The sequence below is a fragment of the Capra hircus genome, chromosome 4, assembly GCF_001704415.2.
Source record: "Capra hircus breed San Clemente chromosome 4, ASM170441v1, whole genome shotgun sequence".
Taxonomy (NCBI): Eukaryota; Metazoa; Chordata; class Mammalia; order Artiodactyla; family Bovidae; genus Capra; species Capra hircus.
Window position 1 is genome coordinate 45,433,037 of NC_030811.1, and position 17,650 is coordinate 45,450,686.

The 17,650-nt window shown below is 49.9% G+C and overlaps 1 protein-coding gene across 3 annotated transcripts in view; it reads right to left on the reverse strand.

Annotated features, from left to right (window-relative positions):
* Positions 1 to 5,807, reverse strand: part of TNS3 (tensin 3) — a 223,773-nt gene extending 217,966 nt beyond the window's left edge. Inside the window, exon 1 of one of the 3 annotated variants that reach the window (XM_018047057.1) lies at positions 5,730 to 5,807. Coding sequence is in view for 1 of the 3 variants with exons in the window: in XM_018047052.1 (XP_017902541.1) it covers positions 822 to 1,034 (213 nt within the window). In the remaining 2 variants the exon portion in view is untranslated. Of the gene's footprint in view, positions 1 to 821; positions 1,302 to 5,729 lie in introns of those variants that run through there. The other 2 variants (XM_018047055.1, XM_018047052.1) reach the window with 2 other exon arrangements.

Below are 17,650 nucleotides of genomic sequence, written 5' to 3' on the forward strand. Positions count from 1 at the left end.
GAAAACACTGCTCCATGGGTGGCACTATTAGGCCACTTTTCCTGCATTTTTAACATTTCTCCCTTTTTTCTAAGTCTACAAAAAATATATTACACAAAAACTACTTTGTAGAAAAAGAGTCAAAAATTAATTTAGGAAACCAAGGCACATCCATTACCTGGGAATCCCCTACCACCCCCTGAGCAACATAGATGACAATCGCCCCCTGCCTCCTAGGGCAGGACAGGAGAAAACACGCGCCTAGCCAGCTGAGAGCCAGTCCTGCCTCACTCAGCCACCAGTGGACACAAGCAGAGGTGTGTCCCCTTTCCTCCACCCCCAGCCACTTCAGATCTTTCCAGAGAAGACAAACTGGAAACACACCTGGCCAAGATCTAAAGGAGACTCCCACATCCCCCACCACCTCCTCCAGTTATAACAAAGGATTGCCCCTGACAGGGATCAGATAGGGACTCCAAGAATGCAGAAGCGATGTTTCAACAGGAGCCCCGGGGTGGGGGCGGGGGGTGGGGTGGGGGAGTGACAATTCGGGGTGGGGGCGGGGGGTGGGGTGGTGGAGTGACAATTCGGCAGAATGTGAGTAAGCAATGGCCCAAGAGCCAGCAAGCAGGAGGGATGCCCTGGGCCACACAGGAGACCCAGTAGTCAAACAAAACAGTACCCAGGAGGAGCACTGGTGTGAGCCCCTCGGAGCGCAGTGACGTCCCCAGGCTGCAGGTGGGGAACCAAGAGGGCAGCCTCGGGACAAAGGGTGCTTTTACCCCAGATCTGTGGCTGCCAGAGCCCGGCTCTCTCCTCCCAGCACGCTGCCTTCACCGTACCTTTGATGTGCGTCCAAAATCACCAGTGGTGAGGGGTGAGTACTCAGGAAACCTCTGAGAAAGGTGATGGATTACGAGCGGAGGAGAGTCAACGGAGCCCTTTTGTTCCCGCAGCCAGTGCCGCAGCCCTGTCGTCATCGTCGTCGGGAGGAATGTGTACAGAACGCAGACGCCCCAGCTAATGGCCCAGCCTGGCCCTGGGGCAACATGCATGGCCAGATGAAGGCTGCTCCCCCACGCCCTGGGAGGCTCCACAACGAGTGAGAGTGAGATGCAACACGGAGCAGCTGTGGGCCAGGGTAATGATGGAAGCGGATTCCTGAATCCTCCGGTGTGAAAAGCCCGGCTCCCAAGTTCCCGGGCCACAGCCACCTCTCCCTGAAGAAGAGTGGAGCAGGGTACTTGGCACGCAAAGCCTTTGCCTCTGCCCCTCTCAAGAGCCTTGGCCGTCTTCCACTGGGGCACCTATCTCATAAGTGTGTCTTTAAAACTTTGGGGTTTGTTGTTTATCACCAGTTTTGGAAAAGCTACACGCAAGAGGTACCAGGTCACACCGTGATGCTGCCACCCAGAGACACAGTAAAAAGAGATGAGACCCTTCCCAGCTGAGATGAGACTCAGCCCACAGGTGCAAGCTGGTCGGGAGTGGCACCAACTGTCTGCAATGAGAATTCCCACAGATGTCACATCAACCTCAGAACAGAGCCAGGCCTGTACAAGGTGTACTAAGTGCTATCAACTCCCCCAAGGAGAAGAGGACGAGGAAGGCAGGCAGCTGGCCACATGCCACAGTCACAGCCCAGGGAGGAAGGAAGAGGGACAAAGGCTGTGTCCGAGGAAGCAGCTGTGGCTGGAACCCAGGCCGGCTGTGGACAGTGGGCACCCGAGAACCCCGGAGCTTCCGCCAGGCACTTGAGGCACGTCGAGAACCAGAGATCCCTGGGTTCCACTTTGGGACCCCACCCAACACCACACCACCCCCTCCTTGCACATGCTCAGGCCCCTGTGACCAAGGGGACACTCGTCTTCTCTGGGTGAGGGCCAGGCACAGGCTCTGTCCCCAGACAGACCTGAGTTACAACCAGCCCCATGACACAGGCAGGTGACTTAAGCTCACTGAGTCTCAGTGTACATTCCGGAAAACTAAGATAAAAATATTTTCCTGCAACGTTGGGTGATGATCTATCTGATCGTGGAAAGTAAGCACCCCCAGGTACATGGGTGACCACACCATCAGAAGAAGGCATTAATCTTGCAAGGTTTCTAGGCTGGGAGCGGGGGAGGGGGGCGGCAGAACAGGAGCAAAGCCTTCTCTCCCAAAGTTGGCGTCTCTGGGGAGCACCCCCTTGGCACAATCAGGAAATGCTCCACAAGAGGGAATTTTCCTTAAACATAAATTTTTCAGTAATTTAGCCCATTTGGGACCGAACATTAATACCAGATCATTGCCTTCCTTTTTTAAAAAGTAACATAACTCTTTAAATGTCTAGGGGTCATTCTGATGACTATCTTCCCCTCAATGACACCGTAGGGCATTCTGACGGCTCCCAACAGTGGCCCCAGCTGAGGGTCATCCTCACTGGCTCCTCCCTCCTACCCAGCAGAGGAGCCCCCAGGGGGGTCTGGGGCAGCAGGTGGGAGACATCCAGCCTCCCTGCACCAGGGACAGGCTCACAGTTGGGACCCCAAGAGCACACAGAGCAGAACAGAGAGGTGTCCCCGCAGGAGGGCCCAGTTCATGGATCTGGCAAGACACACACCAAAATGAGGGGGGGGGGTGCGGGCCAGGTGCTCACCAAACACATTCCTAAAATTCAGAGTGCAATAGGGAGCTCCAGAAACCTGGAGATTCTGGTTTGCTGCTTTCATGGGAAAACGACAGACAAGAAGCAGACAAGTATTCCCACGCTGAGTCCACTAGAACTACAGAGTGGCAAATCTGCCTGGTCTGAGGACTCAACATACTGGAAGATTCAAAACATCTTCTGAGCCTAAGAGAAGATAACACATTCAACAGCATTTTGACCGATTTTTAACATCTAGGTGTTTTAAAAAGCGGTGAGGCAGCACCGAGAGTACACCCCCGCAGTCGGACAGTTGGGGTTTGAATATTGGCTCCACATGGACATCCCTGAGAAGATCGGGTCTCATCACACCGTCTGACACCTGCCTATGCTTAGCCATGAGGGTTAACGGAAGTAATTCTTTCCATAGCTAGAGCAGCGCTCAGAATCTGGACAATAATGAAGACAGTAAGATTCTAAACACATTTGCTAACAGCCAGAGAACAGGTAGCTATTCTGAGTTAACAAAATGCCTATTGAACAAACCAAATGCCTATTGAACAAACCGACTAACCAGACCTCTTGTTCTGGATTAATAGACAACTGCAAAGGATTCCAGGGGAACAGAGCCAGCCCTAGGTCACTGATGATCCCCCTAACTCACCGGGTCTCACAGGAAAGAGCCTGGGGTTCGAGGTCTGCATAACTTGGGAACCCCACCCCTCTCAAGCTTCTGCTGCCAGCAGACCCTTCAAACCCAGCCTCAAAACAGTCCTTTCTAAGACAAAGCGGAACCACGGTAAGGAAGCCTCTCTACTCCGGGAGCTATGGGTACACTAGGTGGCTGGGATACAAGGTAACTTTCTACCAGCGGGAGGCTGTTTCTCTAGCAGGAACACCCTGCACCTGGCCTCCTTAAGAGTCTGAGGGTGTGAGTGGAGGTCAGGGCAGGGTGTGGTTGGGAGACAAAAGGTTATCCTCTAGCATGGTGGTGGTTTATGCCAGGCTGACCCTAGAGAAGGAGTACTGCAGACACGGAGAGCCAGAAGACTGGGTCTGATCTGGTCCCTAAACATTCTGCCCTTTAACAAGCATACTCATCTGTAAAATAGGCCTTGGGCCTTGCATGCAAGCTGCCATTGCCACATGGTGGGTCAGAAATCTCTCCCCCATCAGTCTTTCCCCTCTCTGTTCTTGCTTTGTGCCTTCTTCCCAGGCCATTTTTAATCCCATCAGTAATACCTCCTGCAGCCCAGGAACAGACCTCGACCTGGTGACATTTAGCTCCCAGGGTCACCTTTGCAGATAGCTCCATTTAAAACCAAGAAGTGCCAAAGCTACATCTTTATAAAAAGCCAAGTCAATTTGCATCCAGAGTGCTCCCGGAGGCTACTCCTTTTTCTATCTTCTCCGTGGTTTGTAAAGAAATGATTCATCTGCTGCTGCTGATAACTGTGACACCTCGGCTGAGAAACTTGCTGTCAGGACATGCATCCACTTGACAGACAAGCAGCAGCAACTTCAGGGCCCTGGAATTTCACTGTCCTGGACAAACCCTGGGCTTCACCCCCATGTTGATTGAGCAACAACTTGGGCAAGATATTTAGCCTTTCTTTGCCTCTCAGTTTGCACATCTGTAAGATGGAGCAATTATCCCAGCTCCTTCCAAAGGTTATTTGAGCGAATGCAATGCATATATGCAAAGCATTTAGCACAAGCAAACAGGTAGGATTTACTATGACCATGTTGTTACTTTGCCTCTGGGGTCACCATTACTTTGTAAAATTACTAAGATTACTATTACTTTGTCTTTGAGGTCAGGAGTCTGGCCTTTTGCCAGTTCCCACAGTCAGCTCCCTATGCACAGAGTTCCCCTCATTCCCTGCAGACTGGCCAAGCCTCCACCATCCTCCAGCTGCAGCGACTCCCTCGCCCCTCCAGGCCTCTGCACAGAAATGCCTTTCTTAATACTTGTTGATTGATTTGCAAATATAACTTCCCAGGCCCTAAAGAGGGGGAGAATCACAAGGACATAAATATCTCTTTCTAAAGGCAATGAACTAAAGCATTTCAAAAAAATGACCACATATACCAAAATGCCAAGATGGTTAGTTCTGAAGGGCTAAGTGATATGGATGCAATGATAATTTTTAATCAAACTTTCAGTATATTTAGAGTCCTCCATGATCATGGGCTCAAGTTACAGAAAGAGACTATGGGGGGGTGGGGGGACTGTCAGCAGATCAAAGTGTGTGAAGGACAGGGATACACTAGGGGTCTGGGGGTGCTTCTAAGTGGGCAGTGACCTCCTTCAATAGTGGTCTCCGCAGGCCCCACATCCCATGAGCTTTTATTTTTTAACCAGCGCTGTCTCAGGAACTGGAGCGGAGCTCTTCAGCCCATTCCCGCCCCAGTGATTTTCAAATCACTTCAAGCAAACGACCCCGGCTCATTTATCAGACCCCGACGGCGCCCACCGAGTCCCAGACCCTCCCTCTTCCTGCCTGTCAGCTACAGCGCCGGCGTGCCAGCAGGCACGTGCCACAGGTGGCCTCGGCCACGCACGCCCCCGGCCTGGTTCCCGCTCCTTCAGAAGTTAGGAAGGAAGCACCAAGGGACCCCCTGCTTCCCGCCCAACATAGGGAAAGGGAAAGAGAAACGCACCGGAAAGCCTGCTTGCCAAGAGCGGGAGAAGGGTCCCGAGCCTTCCCATTGCAGCTCCAAGCTCAGCTCTCCGCTGCGGAGTCTCAGGACTCGTCCTAGAGAGCGAAGTTCACCCGGGCGCCGCCGCAACAGTGCCGCTCTGGCCCGCGGGCCCCCGATCGAGCTGGCCTGCTCCCTGGCTGCATCCGCCCGCCCCAGCGCTGTCCCCGCGCCCCAGTCCCCAGACCGCGTCCGGGACCCTGGCCGAGCCCGCCCGCGCCCTCGCCGCGTTCACCCGCCTGCGTCCCTAAGTCCTGCTCCCTGGTACCCCGGATCCGGGCCGAGCTCTCGGTCCCCGCTCGCCCCAGCTCAGGTCCCCGCGCGCGCGGAACTCCGTTTGCCCGCGCGCCCCGAGCCCCTGGAGCGACGCTGGCGCCAGCTCGAAACAAAGAGGTTGGCGGTGCGCTCCCCGCTCCAGTACCTGGGCGAGCGGCGGCGCGGTCGGTCCCGCGGGGCGATGGCCGCAGCAGGCAGGGCTCCGAACAGCGCAAGCAGCGCGCGGGCGGGCCCGTCCTCCTGGCTCGCGGCCGCGCCCGCCGCAGGGCCCCCTCGAGGCGGCACGGGCAATCGCCGCCGCCGCGCCCTGGCCGGCCGGTCACCTGGCCTCATCGCCCTAACAATGCGGCGCGTTCCAGGCGCGCCCCGGGCCCCGTGCGCCTCTGGGACCGCCGTAAGTTGGCCAGGTGGAACCGGGAATTATTAGACCCGTTGAGCAGCCCAGATTCAAAGTGTTCAGGGGGCTGGTGTGTTCCGGATGGGCAAGCGATTTCCTGATTCCTGCACAACTGGTTCATTTTTTCGTTAATTCATTCATTCGGCACTGTAAGTATTGTGTGTAAGAAAGCAAAATCTCGCTGCCTGCCTGTAACTCACAGAAGTAAGCTACCGGGAGTAATGCAGACATAAAGCAACAAGGCAGTGACAGAGGAAACACAAGATGCTTTGGGAGCCCTGGAAAGTCCGACCAGTGGAGGGAAGGAGTGGGGAAAGATTTCAGAAATCACCTCTTCTTAAAATGAGGATAAGGAAATGACAACCCACTCCAGTATTCTTGCCTGGAGAATACCGTGGACAGAGGAGCCTGGTGGGTTGCTGTCCATAGGGTCTCACAGAGTCGGACACAACTGAAGCAACTTAGCATGCATACATACATTGGAGAAGGAAATGGCAACCCACTCCGGTATTCTTGCCTGGAGAATCCCAGGGACAGAGGAGCCTGGTGGGCTGCCGTCTATGGGGTTGCATAGAGTCGGACGCGACTGAGCAACTTAGCAGCAGCAGCAGGTTCTTAAAATGAAAGGGGAGAAATGAGCAGGCCAGGATTGGACAAGAAGGCCACAGACAGAGGATCCAGAGGAGGAAACACAGATAGATACCAACACCCCCAAGACAGAGAGGGCCCCTCATGTGTCCCTCAGCCTTGACTTCCCTATTGGTAAAATGTGGAGAGTGGACTGCATGCTCTTGAATTCCCCTTGTAAGACATATGCGCATGTAAAGCATTAGAAGTGCTATTCCTCCTGTACAAAAGAACAGTTTCATCAGCACTTTATCTTGTGCACACACAAAGCCCCTGACACAAAGAAGACTTTCCAGAAGGTGCTTCACTCTACATCCTTCAGAAGCTACTTAAGATTGTATCTGTCACTCTGACCAAATGTTCTTGGACTCCCACCTGAAAAAGTGGGCGTATCTCAGAGTGCAATTACCAGGAACTGCCCCTGATTTAGAAATGAAGCACCTTAATCTACTCCGGCCTTTTGGGTCCAGCTCTGCCCATCCTGCCCATGCACAGAGCAGAAAAGCACAGCTTGTCAGGACCAGTGGAGAGACTCAACAAGAAAATCATTCATGAATGGACTTCTTTCAAAGTAGCCAGCTGGGACTTCCCTGGTGGCCCAGTGATTAAGAAACCGCCTGCCAGGGCCTCTCTCCCATTGAGCTGTAAAAGTGAAACTTAGTGGTTCGGTTGTGACTCTTTGCGACCCCGTGGACTGTAGCCTGCCAGACTCCTCTGCTCATAGAATTCTCCAGACAAGAATACTGGAGTGGGTAGCCATTTCCTTCTGCAAGAGACCTTCCCCACCCAGGGTTCAAACCCAGGTCTCCTGTGTTGCAGGCGGATTCTTTATTGTCTGAGCCACCAGGGAAGCATAGAGCTGTAGGAGGTCTCTTTTCTCCTCAGCCAGGACTGGAGGCCAAAATCAGCCCTTGAGGGTCATTGTCGCTGGGGGTGCCATGAGCTGGGAAGCCGTGTTTTCCTACCCCAGGCATTTGTAGAAAAGAAAAAAAAATAATATGTCTGCCAACCACAGGCTTGACCTTTGGTCCAAAAAGATCCCATATTCCACGGCTCAACTAAGCTTGTACACCGCAAGCACTGAGCCTGCAGTCTAGAGGCCGAGAGCTCCTGAAGCCCGTGCACTTGGAACCCGTGCTCCACAGCAAGAGAAGCCACCCCAGTGAGACGCCCGCACAGTGCAACTGGAGAAAGAGAAGCCACCCCAGTGAGACGCCCGCACAGTGCAACTGGAGAAAGAGAAGTCACCCCAGTGAGACGCCCGCACGGTGCAACTGGAGAATAGCCGCCACTCACCACAACTAGAAGACCCAGCACAGCCAAAAAAAATAAAGTAGCCAGTCATCCACAATTCTGTGGCCCTGGATCCAAAGTAACTGTGTCCAGGGAGGAGACAAAGCAGTCCTTTTGTTTCACCCCTGAGGACCAAGGCCAGGTCTGCTCAAATTCTACTCCCATCATTCACCATCTCTTCAGAAGGATTTGACCAATCCCTAGAGAGATAAGAATGCCTTCCTGAGTGATCAATGCAAAGAAACAGAGAAAAACAATAGAATGGGAAAAACTAGAGATCTCTTCAAGAAAATTAGAGATACCAAGGGAACATTTCATGCAGAGATGGGCTCGATAAAGGACAGAAATGGTCTGGACCTAACAGAAGCAGAAGGTATTAAGAAGAGGTGGCAAGAATACATGGAAGAACTGTACAAAAAGGATCTTCATGACCCAGTAATCATGATGATGTGATCACTCATCTAGAGCCAGACATCTTGGAATGTGAAGTCAAGTGGGCCTTAGAAAGCATCACTATGAACAAAGCTAGTGGAGGTGATGGAATTCCAGTTGAGCTATTTCAGATCCTAAAAGATGATGCTGTGAAAGTGCTGCACTCAATATGCCAGCAAATTTGGAAAGCTCAGCAGTGGCCACAGGACTGGAAAAGGTCAGTTTTCATTCCAGTCCCAAAGAAAGGCAATGCCAAAGATTGCTCAAACTACCGCACAATTGCACTCATCTCACAGGCTAGCAAAGTAATGCTCAAAATTCTCCAAGCCAGACTTCAGCAATACGTGAACCGTGAACTCCCTGATGTTCAAGCTTGTTTTAGAAAAGGCAGAGGAACCAGAGATCAAATTGCCAACATCCGCTGGATCATCGAAAAAGAAAGAGAGTTCCAGAAAACATCTATTTCTGCTTTATTGACTATGCCAAAGCCTTTGACTGCGTGGGTCACAATGAACTGTGGAAAATTCTGAAAGAGATGGGAATACCAGACCACTTGACCTGCCTTTTGAGACATCTGTGTGCAGGTCAGGAAGCAACAGTTAGAACTGGACATGGAACAACAGACTGGTTCCAAATAGGAAAAGGAGTACGTCAAGGCTGTATATTGTCACCCTGCTTATTTAACTTATGTGCAGAGTACATCATGAGAAATGCTGGACTGGAAGAAGCACAAGCTGGAATAAAGATTGCCGGGAGAAATATCAATAACCTCAGATATGCAGATGACACCACCCTTGTGGCAGAAAGTGAAGAGGAACTAAAAAGCCTCTTGATGAAAGTGAAAGAGGAGAGTGAAAAAGTTGGCTTAAAGCTCAACATTCAGAAAACGAAGATCATGGCATCTGGTCCCATCACTCCATGGGAACTAGATGGGGAAACAGTAGAAACAGTGTCAGACTTTATTTTGGGGGGCTCCAAAATCACTGCAGATGGTGACTCCAGCCATGAAATTAAAAGACTCTTACTCCTTGGAAGAAAAGTTATGACCAACCTAGATAGTATATTCAAAAGCAGAGACATTACTTTGCCGACTGAGGTCGGTCTAGTCAAGGCTATGGTTTTTCCTGTGGTCATGTATGGCTGTGAGAGTTGGACTGTGAAGAAGGCTGAGCGCCAAAGAATTGATGTGTTTGAACTGTGGTGTTGGAGAAGAGTCTTGAGAGTCCCTTGGACTGCAAGGAGATCCAACCAGTCCATTCTGAAGGAGATCAACCCCGGGATTTCTTTGGAAGGAATGATGCTAAAGCTGAAGCTCCAGGACTTTGGCCACCTGATGCAAAGAGTTGACTCATTGGAAAAGACTCTGAGCTGGGAGAGATTGGGGTCAGGAGGAGAAGGGGACGACAGAGGACGAGATGGCTGGATGGCATCATGGACTCAATGGACGTGGGTCTGGGTGAACTCCGGGAGATGGTGATGGACAGGGAGGCCTGGCGTGCTGCGATTCATGGGGTTGCAAAGAGTCAGACACGACTGAGCGACTGGACTGAACTGAACTGAACTGAAGGGAACATTTCATGCAAAGATGGGTGCAATAAAGGACAGAAATGATATGGACCTAACAGAAGCAGAAGATATTAAGAAGAGGAGGCAAAAATACACAGAAGAACTGAGCAAAAAAGATCTTCACGACCCAGATAATCACGATGGTGTGATCACTCACCTAGAGCCAGACATCCTGGAATGAAAACTCAAGTGGGCCTTAGGAACCGTCACTACGAACAAAACTAGTGGAGGTGATGGAATTCCAGTTGAGCTATTTCAAATCCTGAAAGATGATGCTGTGAAAGTGCTGCACTCAATATGCCAGCAAATTTGGAAAGCTCAGCAATGGGCATAGGACTGTAAAAGATCAGCTTTCATTCCAATCCCAAAGAAAGGCAATGCCAAAGATTGCTCAAACTACTGCACAATTACACTCATCTCACACGCTAGCAAAGTAATGCTCAAAATTCTCCAAGGCAGACTTCAGCAATACGTGAACTATGAAATTCCAGATGTTCAAGCTGGTTTTAGAAAAGGCAGAGGAACCAGAGATCAAATTGCCAACGTCCGCTGGATCATCGAAAAAGCAAGAGAGTTCCGGAAAAACATCTACTTCTGCTTTATTGACTATGCCAAAGCCTTTGACTGTGTGGATCACAACAAACTGTGGAAAATTCTGAAAGAGATGGGAATACCAGACCACCTGACCAGCCTCCTTAGAAATCTGTATGCAGGTCGAGAAGCAACAGTTAGAACTGGACATGGAACAACAGACTGGTTCCAAATAGGAAAAGGAGTACGTCAAGGCTGTATATTGTCACCCTGCTTATTTAACTTATATGCAGAGTACATCATGAGAATTGCTGGGCTGGATGAGATACAAGCTGGAATCAAGGTTGCCGGGGGAAATATCAATAACCTCAGATATGCAGATAACACCACCCTTCTGGCAGAAAGCAAAAAAGAACTAAAGAGCCTCTTAATAAAAGTGAAAGAGGAGAGTGGAAAAGTTGGCTCAAAGCTCAACATTCAGAAAACTAAGATCATGGCATCCAGTCCCGTCACTTCGTGGCAAATAGATGGAGAAACAGTGCAGCCATGAAATAAAAAGACATTTGCTCCTTGAAAGAAAACTTATGACCAAGCTAGACAGCATATTAAAAAGCAGAGACATTACTTTGCCAACAAAGCTCCGTCTAGTTGAAGCTATGGTTTTTCTAATAGTCATATATGGATGTGAGAGTTGGACTATGAAGAAAGCTGAGTGCCAAAGAATTGATGCTTTTGAACTGTGGTGTGGGACTCTTGAGAGTCCCTTGAACAGCAAGGATATCCAACCAGTCCATCCTAAAAGAAATCAGTCCTGAATATTCATTGGAAGGACTGATACTGAAGCTGAAGCTCTAATACTTTGGCCATCTGATGCAAAGAACTGATGCTTGGAAGGATTGAAGGCGGGAGGAAAATGGGACGACAGAGGATGCGATGGTTGGATGGTATCACTGACTCAATGGACATGGGTTTAAGTAAGGTCTGGTAGTTGGTGATGGACAGAGAAGCCTGGCGTGCTGCAGTCCATGGGGTCGCAAAGAGTCGGACATGACTGAGCGACTAAACTGAACTGAACTGCACTGCTCTGATTTTGAGCAGGGCATTCATTCCCTGAGGCTAAAGCTTCCTGAACCCTGAGCCCCAGGCCTGGGAAACAGAGCAGGCATTTTTTCTGCCCTCTAGGACACCTCAGCCCAAGAGGTAACAGGATGAAACAGGAGGTATGGAGGGAAAGAGCCTCAGGGGAGGTGGGGAGGTCACACCCAGCTGACCCCTAAATGGGAATGAGGCAGGTAATATTACTATCTATCTCCTTTTACTGATAGGCTAAAATCATAGGTAACTTGCCCAAGGTCACTCTCGGGTCAACTACAGAGTATGATAAGGATCCAGGACGATCAAGCTGACAAGCTACCCTAATTTTATTTTTCCAAATACTCTGCTCATCCATTTAGCTCAGATGTACTGAGCTGTGTCTTTGCTTAAATGTCTCTCCCACTAGACTCCCTGGGGTGGGGGGCAGAGGGTGATGGTGGTGATAAGAGCCAACAAGTTTATCCTGCATCTTTGCATCACAAAATCTAGCACAACACCAAGGCCATACTAGCTGAACGACTACGTGAGTTTGGTGTTGCAATACGAGGCGTTGAGGTATCATGAGCTATTGCAATAGCCAGCATCCACTTGCAGGAGCTGGGCTGGTAAGTTTGCCCAAGATTCCACAGCTAGGGCTCCCTTGGTGGTCTAGTGGTTAAGAATCTGTCTCCCAACGCAGGTGATGTGGGTTCAATCCCTAGTTCGGGAAGATCCCACATGCCAAGGAGCACCTAAGCCTGTGCACCACAGTGAAGACACAAGCCCTCATTGGCCACAACTAGAGAAAGCCTGTGCGCAGCAATGAAGACCTAGCACAGCCAAAAATAAACAAATAAATAAAGGCTTAGGGGGAAAAAAAGAATCCACATCTAAGAAGCCAGGATTCACCCTTGCTTCTGGGACCATGGTGACTTAGACACCCATTCATGCGGTGTCTGTCCTCACACCTACAGAACCTTCGGAAGGTGGAAGGCACCCTGGGCCTGGTGTCCCCTTGTATTCTCTGCTAACCCATGCAGCTGGCTCCTTGATTCACTGAAGTACAGACTCCACACCTGGCCCAGAGGCTCCTAAGGGGTGGCCCATGCCCCGTGAGGCTGTCCTGAGTCTAGGGACTCTGAACTTCACAGACTGACCTTTTGAATTCCCAAGAATTTAAACAAAAACAAGGCATGTAGCAATTATCTAAAAGGGAGCGCACGTTTTTTCCATCCTTACCCATCCAAAAATATTTCAAATCTGAAAACAAAAGTCTCAAACCAGTTTGGAGGAGGGAAAAGCAGGCATATGCCAAGAGCGGCAGTTCCCTTCCCAGCACTCCATGGGTGGGGTCTGGCCAGGAAGCACTGATACCTCTGTCCCCTCAACCCCCCACTGCAGCTTCAGTCTGGTTCCTCTAGGCTGGGAATTCTGAAAGAACTTTTTAAGAAACTTGTCATTGCCATAAAGATGGTCTTGGCCATGGCAAAAGTCTGATACATTCTTGTCCTTAGATCAAACGTAATACATGAGCAATGACTTGGATTTTTTTTTTTTAATTCCTTTGTCCTAAAAGTTGATATTGTCCAAAGAGTCCCTGAAAGGGGCAGTGGGAAACGTTATACAAGACATAGTTACCTGGCTCCGGTGCTGTGAGGAAAGGGTGGGGCAGGAGTAGGAGGACGTGCCTTAAGGTACCGTGTCCCTCTAGACCCCCCTGGGACCATCACCCTCTCCTGCCTTTCCTTCTCCCCCTCAACACACAGTCCTTACCCACAATTCAATGCCTTGCCTTTCCTACACCCCAGAACCTTTTGCAAGTATATGGAACCGTGGTACTCTCTCCCTGAAAATGCACAGGCACACCAGCTTCCGCAAGGTGGGCTCCAGGAACCCACTGTCTGAACACAACTCTCTGTGCTGCTGGCCCCACCCGGTCCCAGGGAAGCGGGATCCTAGATGGTCAGGATCAGGGATCACGACTGGGGATCACGCCCTGGGAAGTGACAGGAGGGCGGGTGACATGGAAGAGTGGTGCCGTGACCTACCCCAGGGAGTGCTGGGAATTTCCTGGGACCACAAGGGTCAGTCTTGGTTGTGAGCCACTCCCAAAGCAGGGGCAACCTCAGACAAGGCCAGCCTTTGCAGCTTCGGATATCCCCAGAGGAGGCTGGTGGCTGAGTGTTGCTTCCCAGTGGCCAGGTCAATGAATGTGCACTGGGGAGGGATCTGAGTCACTGTGGCAGAGCCAGCTACCCTCCCTTGGGATGCTCTTTGCCCAAGAGCTGTCCCCAGCACTGGAACCACCCCAGGAAGAACTGACTGATCTCTGGGCTCTCTCTCCATATGGAGAACAGGAGGACTGCCCATCCTCTTTGTGCCCCAGGAGCAGCCTGCTGATTGAACCCTGCTGGGTTCCGTCCTGAGGGTACTAGGGGTGCTTTCCCTCCCCTAGTGACAAGCAGGCCTCACTGGGAAAAGCAGAAGTCCTGTGCTCTCCTTCCTTTTGGTTCCCTGGAGTGGCACTCAGAATAGCAGCCCAGGAAACCCACAGCAAAGAGCATCAGGACAAACAGGATGACAGCAGAGAGGAAAGATAGGCTGTCTTAAGCAGATGTAATCAGGATGTGTGTGATATGAAAATCTGGTGCTAGTCAATGCCCCAATCGTGGGGTCTTCTGTCTCTACAGCCAAGCTCACTCTTAACAGAATCAGAATACACAGATTCATCTGCATGCTCTTCTCAAGATGTCTGGAGCAAAGAGGAGATAACAGTCCCCTCAAGGAGGAGCGAGTAGACTTGTCCTCCCCTCCTCACTGTTATCTTTGACCACCAGCACCTCCGCCTCCCCCAGTCTTCACCTTACACATCCAGTCGGCTGGGGACCCTTAACCAGGAAGTCATTCCCCCGCACTGAAGCAGAGCCCCTGTGACCCTTGGCCCTCCCTCCTGCCTTTTAGCTGGACTGACCGCTAGTTCCTTGTGTTCAGGGACTCCATCTCGCAGCTCTGCATCCCTAGCAGATATAGGGATACATGGCTGGTTCTAAGACTGGGGCAGGAAGCCTATGAGGTGAGCTGCAGAACAGAGAACAAAAGGTGAGCCCAGAAAACAAAAGGATTAAGGCCACCCATCAAAGGAACACAGCAGAGGGACTAACTCGAAATGGTTCCCAGGGACCAAACCTGAGCAATTTCAGCAAAAAATAAATAAACACCATAGCTTTGCATTGTAATTTAAAATGTAAAATTAAATGTCCATGAGTCCATTACTGATTGAATGAATAAATGGGGAGAATAGGCAAAACTCCCTTATAGAAGAATTCCAAATAATGTTTGTAGATAGTTCCAACACATGCAATAGACACCACCCCTAGAGTGTGGGTCGTGCTTAGCACTTCCTTCCAAAGAGTCAAGTGTGAAGGAGTAACTCTACAGTGGAGAAACTTGACAGATGTGACCTCAGCCAGGTGATCAAGGTCACCAGTGATGAGTCATATTGAGAGTGTGTGCCCTTGACCTGATGGGGTGAGAATGGCACCCCAAGGTCTTTCTCCCAATAACCAGGAATCCCTGCCTAACTGTGAGTGAGCAATCAGACACATCTCGACCGATGGACAAAACACCTGACCGCCTCAAAACTCTCTAGGTCAACAAGAACAGGAAGTTTGAGAAACTGTCACAGCAAGGAAGCCTGAGGGAACACAATGATTAAATGTCACAGGGTGTTCTGGATAGGATCCTGGCACAGAGAAAGGACAGTACAGAACATTCAGAGGTGTGGCCTCTGGATAAGCTGCTGATCGAGTTAAGAATAATGCCCCCAATACCAGTTCTTTAGCTGTGACCATGTGGCATGCTGACGTAAGCTGTTAAGGGCTGGAAAAATGGAACTCTGTACAGTCCTTGCAACTTTTCTGTAAATCTAAAGCAATTCCCAAATAAAATGTCTGTTTTTAAAAAAATGCCACTGAAGCTATAGGAAGAAAATGGCTTCTTTACAGACGGCAGCAGAGCTGCGCTTCCCTGACTGCAAATATCGTAGTGGAAAGCTGTCACAGTGGATGGCCCCTCTGTGTCCTGGAATAACCCATGCATGCTAAGTCATCGTGTCCAACTCTTGCAGTCCTGTAGACTGTAGTTCACCAGGCTCCTCTGTCATGGGATTTTCCAGGCAAGAATACTGGAGTAGGTTGCCACTTCCTTCTCCAGGGGATCTTTCTGATACAAGGATTGAATCCGAGTCTCATGTCTCCTGCATTGGCAGGCGGGTTCTGTACCATGTCTCTGAATTGCCACCTGGGAAGCCCAAGAGTAACCCGAGAGCCCCCAAATTTCCTATGAACTTCTGGCTACAAAGAAACATGCTCACCTGGCCTGGGGAACTTGTCCAAACTGGAATTTATGGAAGTGTTAAGCTAGCTCCCTCAGTTTCCCTTTCATCCTCTTATTTTACCACTTCTTAAAAGTTTTTTTTTTTTTTTTAGTGAAATTCTAGATTCATTTAAAAAGAAATGAAATTTCCTGGATAAAGCATTTGTGTAATAATATTACTTCTAAATCTATGACTCAGAAATAAATGGATGGCTACATCTATACATTTAAGCATTAATAATAATTTTTGTTCAGAACACATGTTGTGAAAAAAGACATAATTCAGTCAATTGCTAAAACATACATATCACAATTACTTAAGATAACATGGATATTTAATTAAAATTTAGAGTATAACAATATCTAACTTTTCTCCCGTGGACATAAAAAGAAAAATACAATAATCCATTTTACTCATTATATGTTACAAAATTAGACAATGAAGTTATAAGCAGTGTTTTAAAACAATGATAGCAGTTTAATTTTAAACAAATGTATTCACATCCTCTTCCTTTATCCTGTATATGTATCTAACTGGCAAGGCCTACTAGATTGCTGAAATCAGTAATAATCCAATCTATGATTTTTCAATTTTTTTCTTTTTCATGTTCGGCACCTAATTCAAAAATACTGTAGAATGGGGTTCCCTGGCAGTCCAGTGGTTAAGAATTTGCCTTGCCATGCAGGTGACAATCCCTGGTCCAGGAAGATCCCACCTGCCACGGGGCAACTAAGCCCACGCGCCACAACTACCAAAGCCCATGTGCCCTAGAGGCTGTGCTCTGCAATGAGAAGCCGCTGCCGTGAGAAGCCCATGCACGGCAACCAGAGTAGCCTCCACTTGCTGCAGCCAGAGAAGGCCGGGGGACAGCGATGAAAACCCAGCACAGCCAAAAATAAAATGAACAAGTAAATTTAAAAAAAATACCACGGGAGGAGCAGTGCACAGTTCACAACATCCATGTGAAGGTAAGTCATGACTCCTGCACGTGCTAAGTGCCTTCTTCAGGTGCCTCCAAAAGACCCAGGGTTCCCCCAACAGAACCTGTAGGAAGGCAGCTCGTGGTCTGTCTCTGGGTTGCCCACCTGTGCTCTCAGATCCCAGCAGGCTCTGGTGACCACCCCGATAGAGCCCAGGACAGCTGAGAACTGATCTTGTGCCCAGCCCCGTTCCAGGCCTGCTGAGGTCAGCTCCCCGACCATGGCTGACCAACCATGAGCCAGACTGCGTCTGGACCTCCTGGCCGGGTACACAGTGCTCAGCAACCTGCCCAGGGTCCAATAGGCCACATGGACAGCAATATTTCCCCACCAAAGAACAGAGGAATAAAGGTGCTGTAGGGCAGGGGCCCAGGTTGTGGACACGGAGACCCTATTCCTATAGACCTACAGACATATTCCCATATCCCGTGTCAGACCCACCTGCAGGGCCTGAGACAGATCACGTCCTCAGGTCAGGTTGATGTGCTCCTGCCCTGTTTGCGGCCAGGAGAGGCCAGGCAAGGCTTGTTGGTGTAACTAAGCAGACGCTGTGTTGCCTTCCTGGGACAGGCCCTTCCCCATATCCTCAGTTGAAACTCCTCTCTAAAGTACCTAGATAACAGTATCTGATGCACATGTCTTGAGTTGTTTCACTGATGTGAACCCTCTCCCCATCCACCACCACCAAATGGATGATGTAAATTACTTGATGACCATGAGCTCATAGCCCCAAGCCTCTTGGAGACTAAGACTTGATAATGTTAAACCCTGTGACACCACCCTGTACCTCA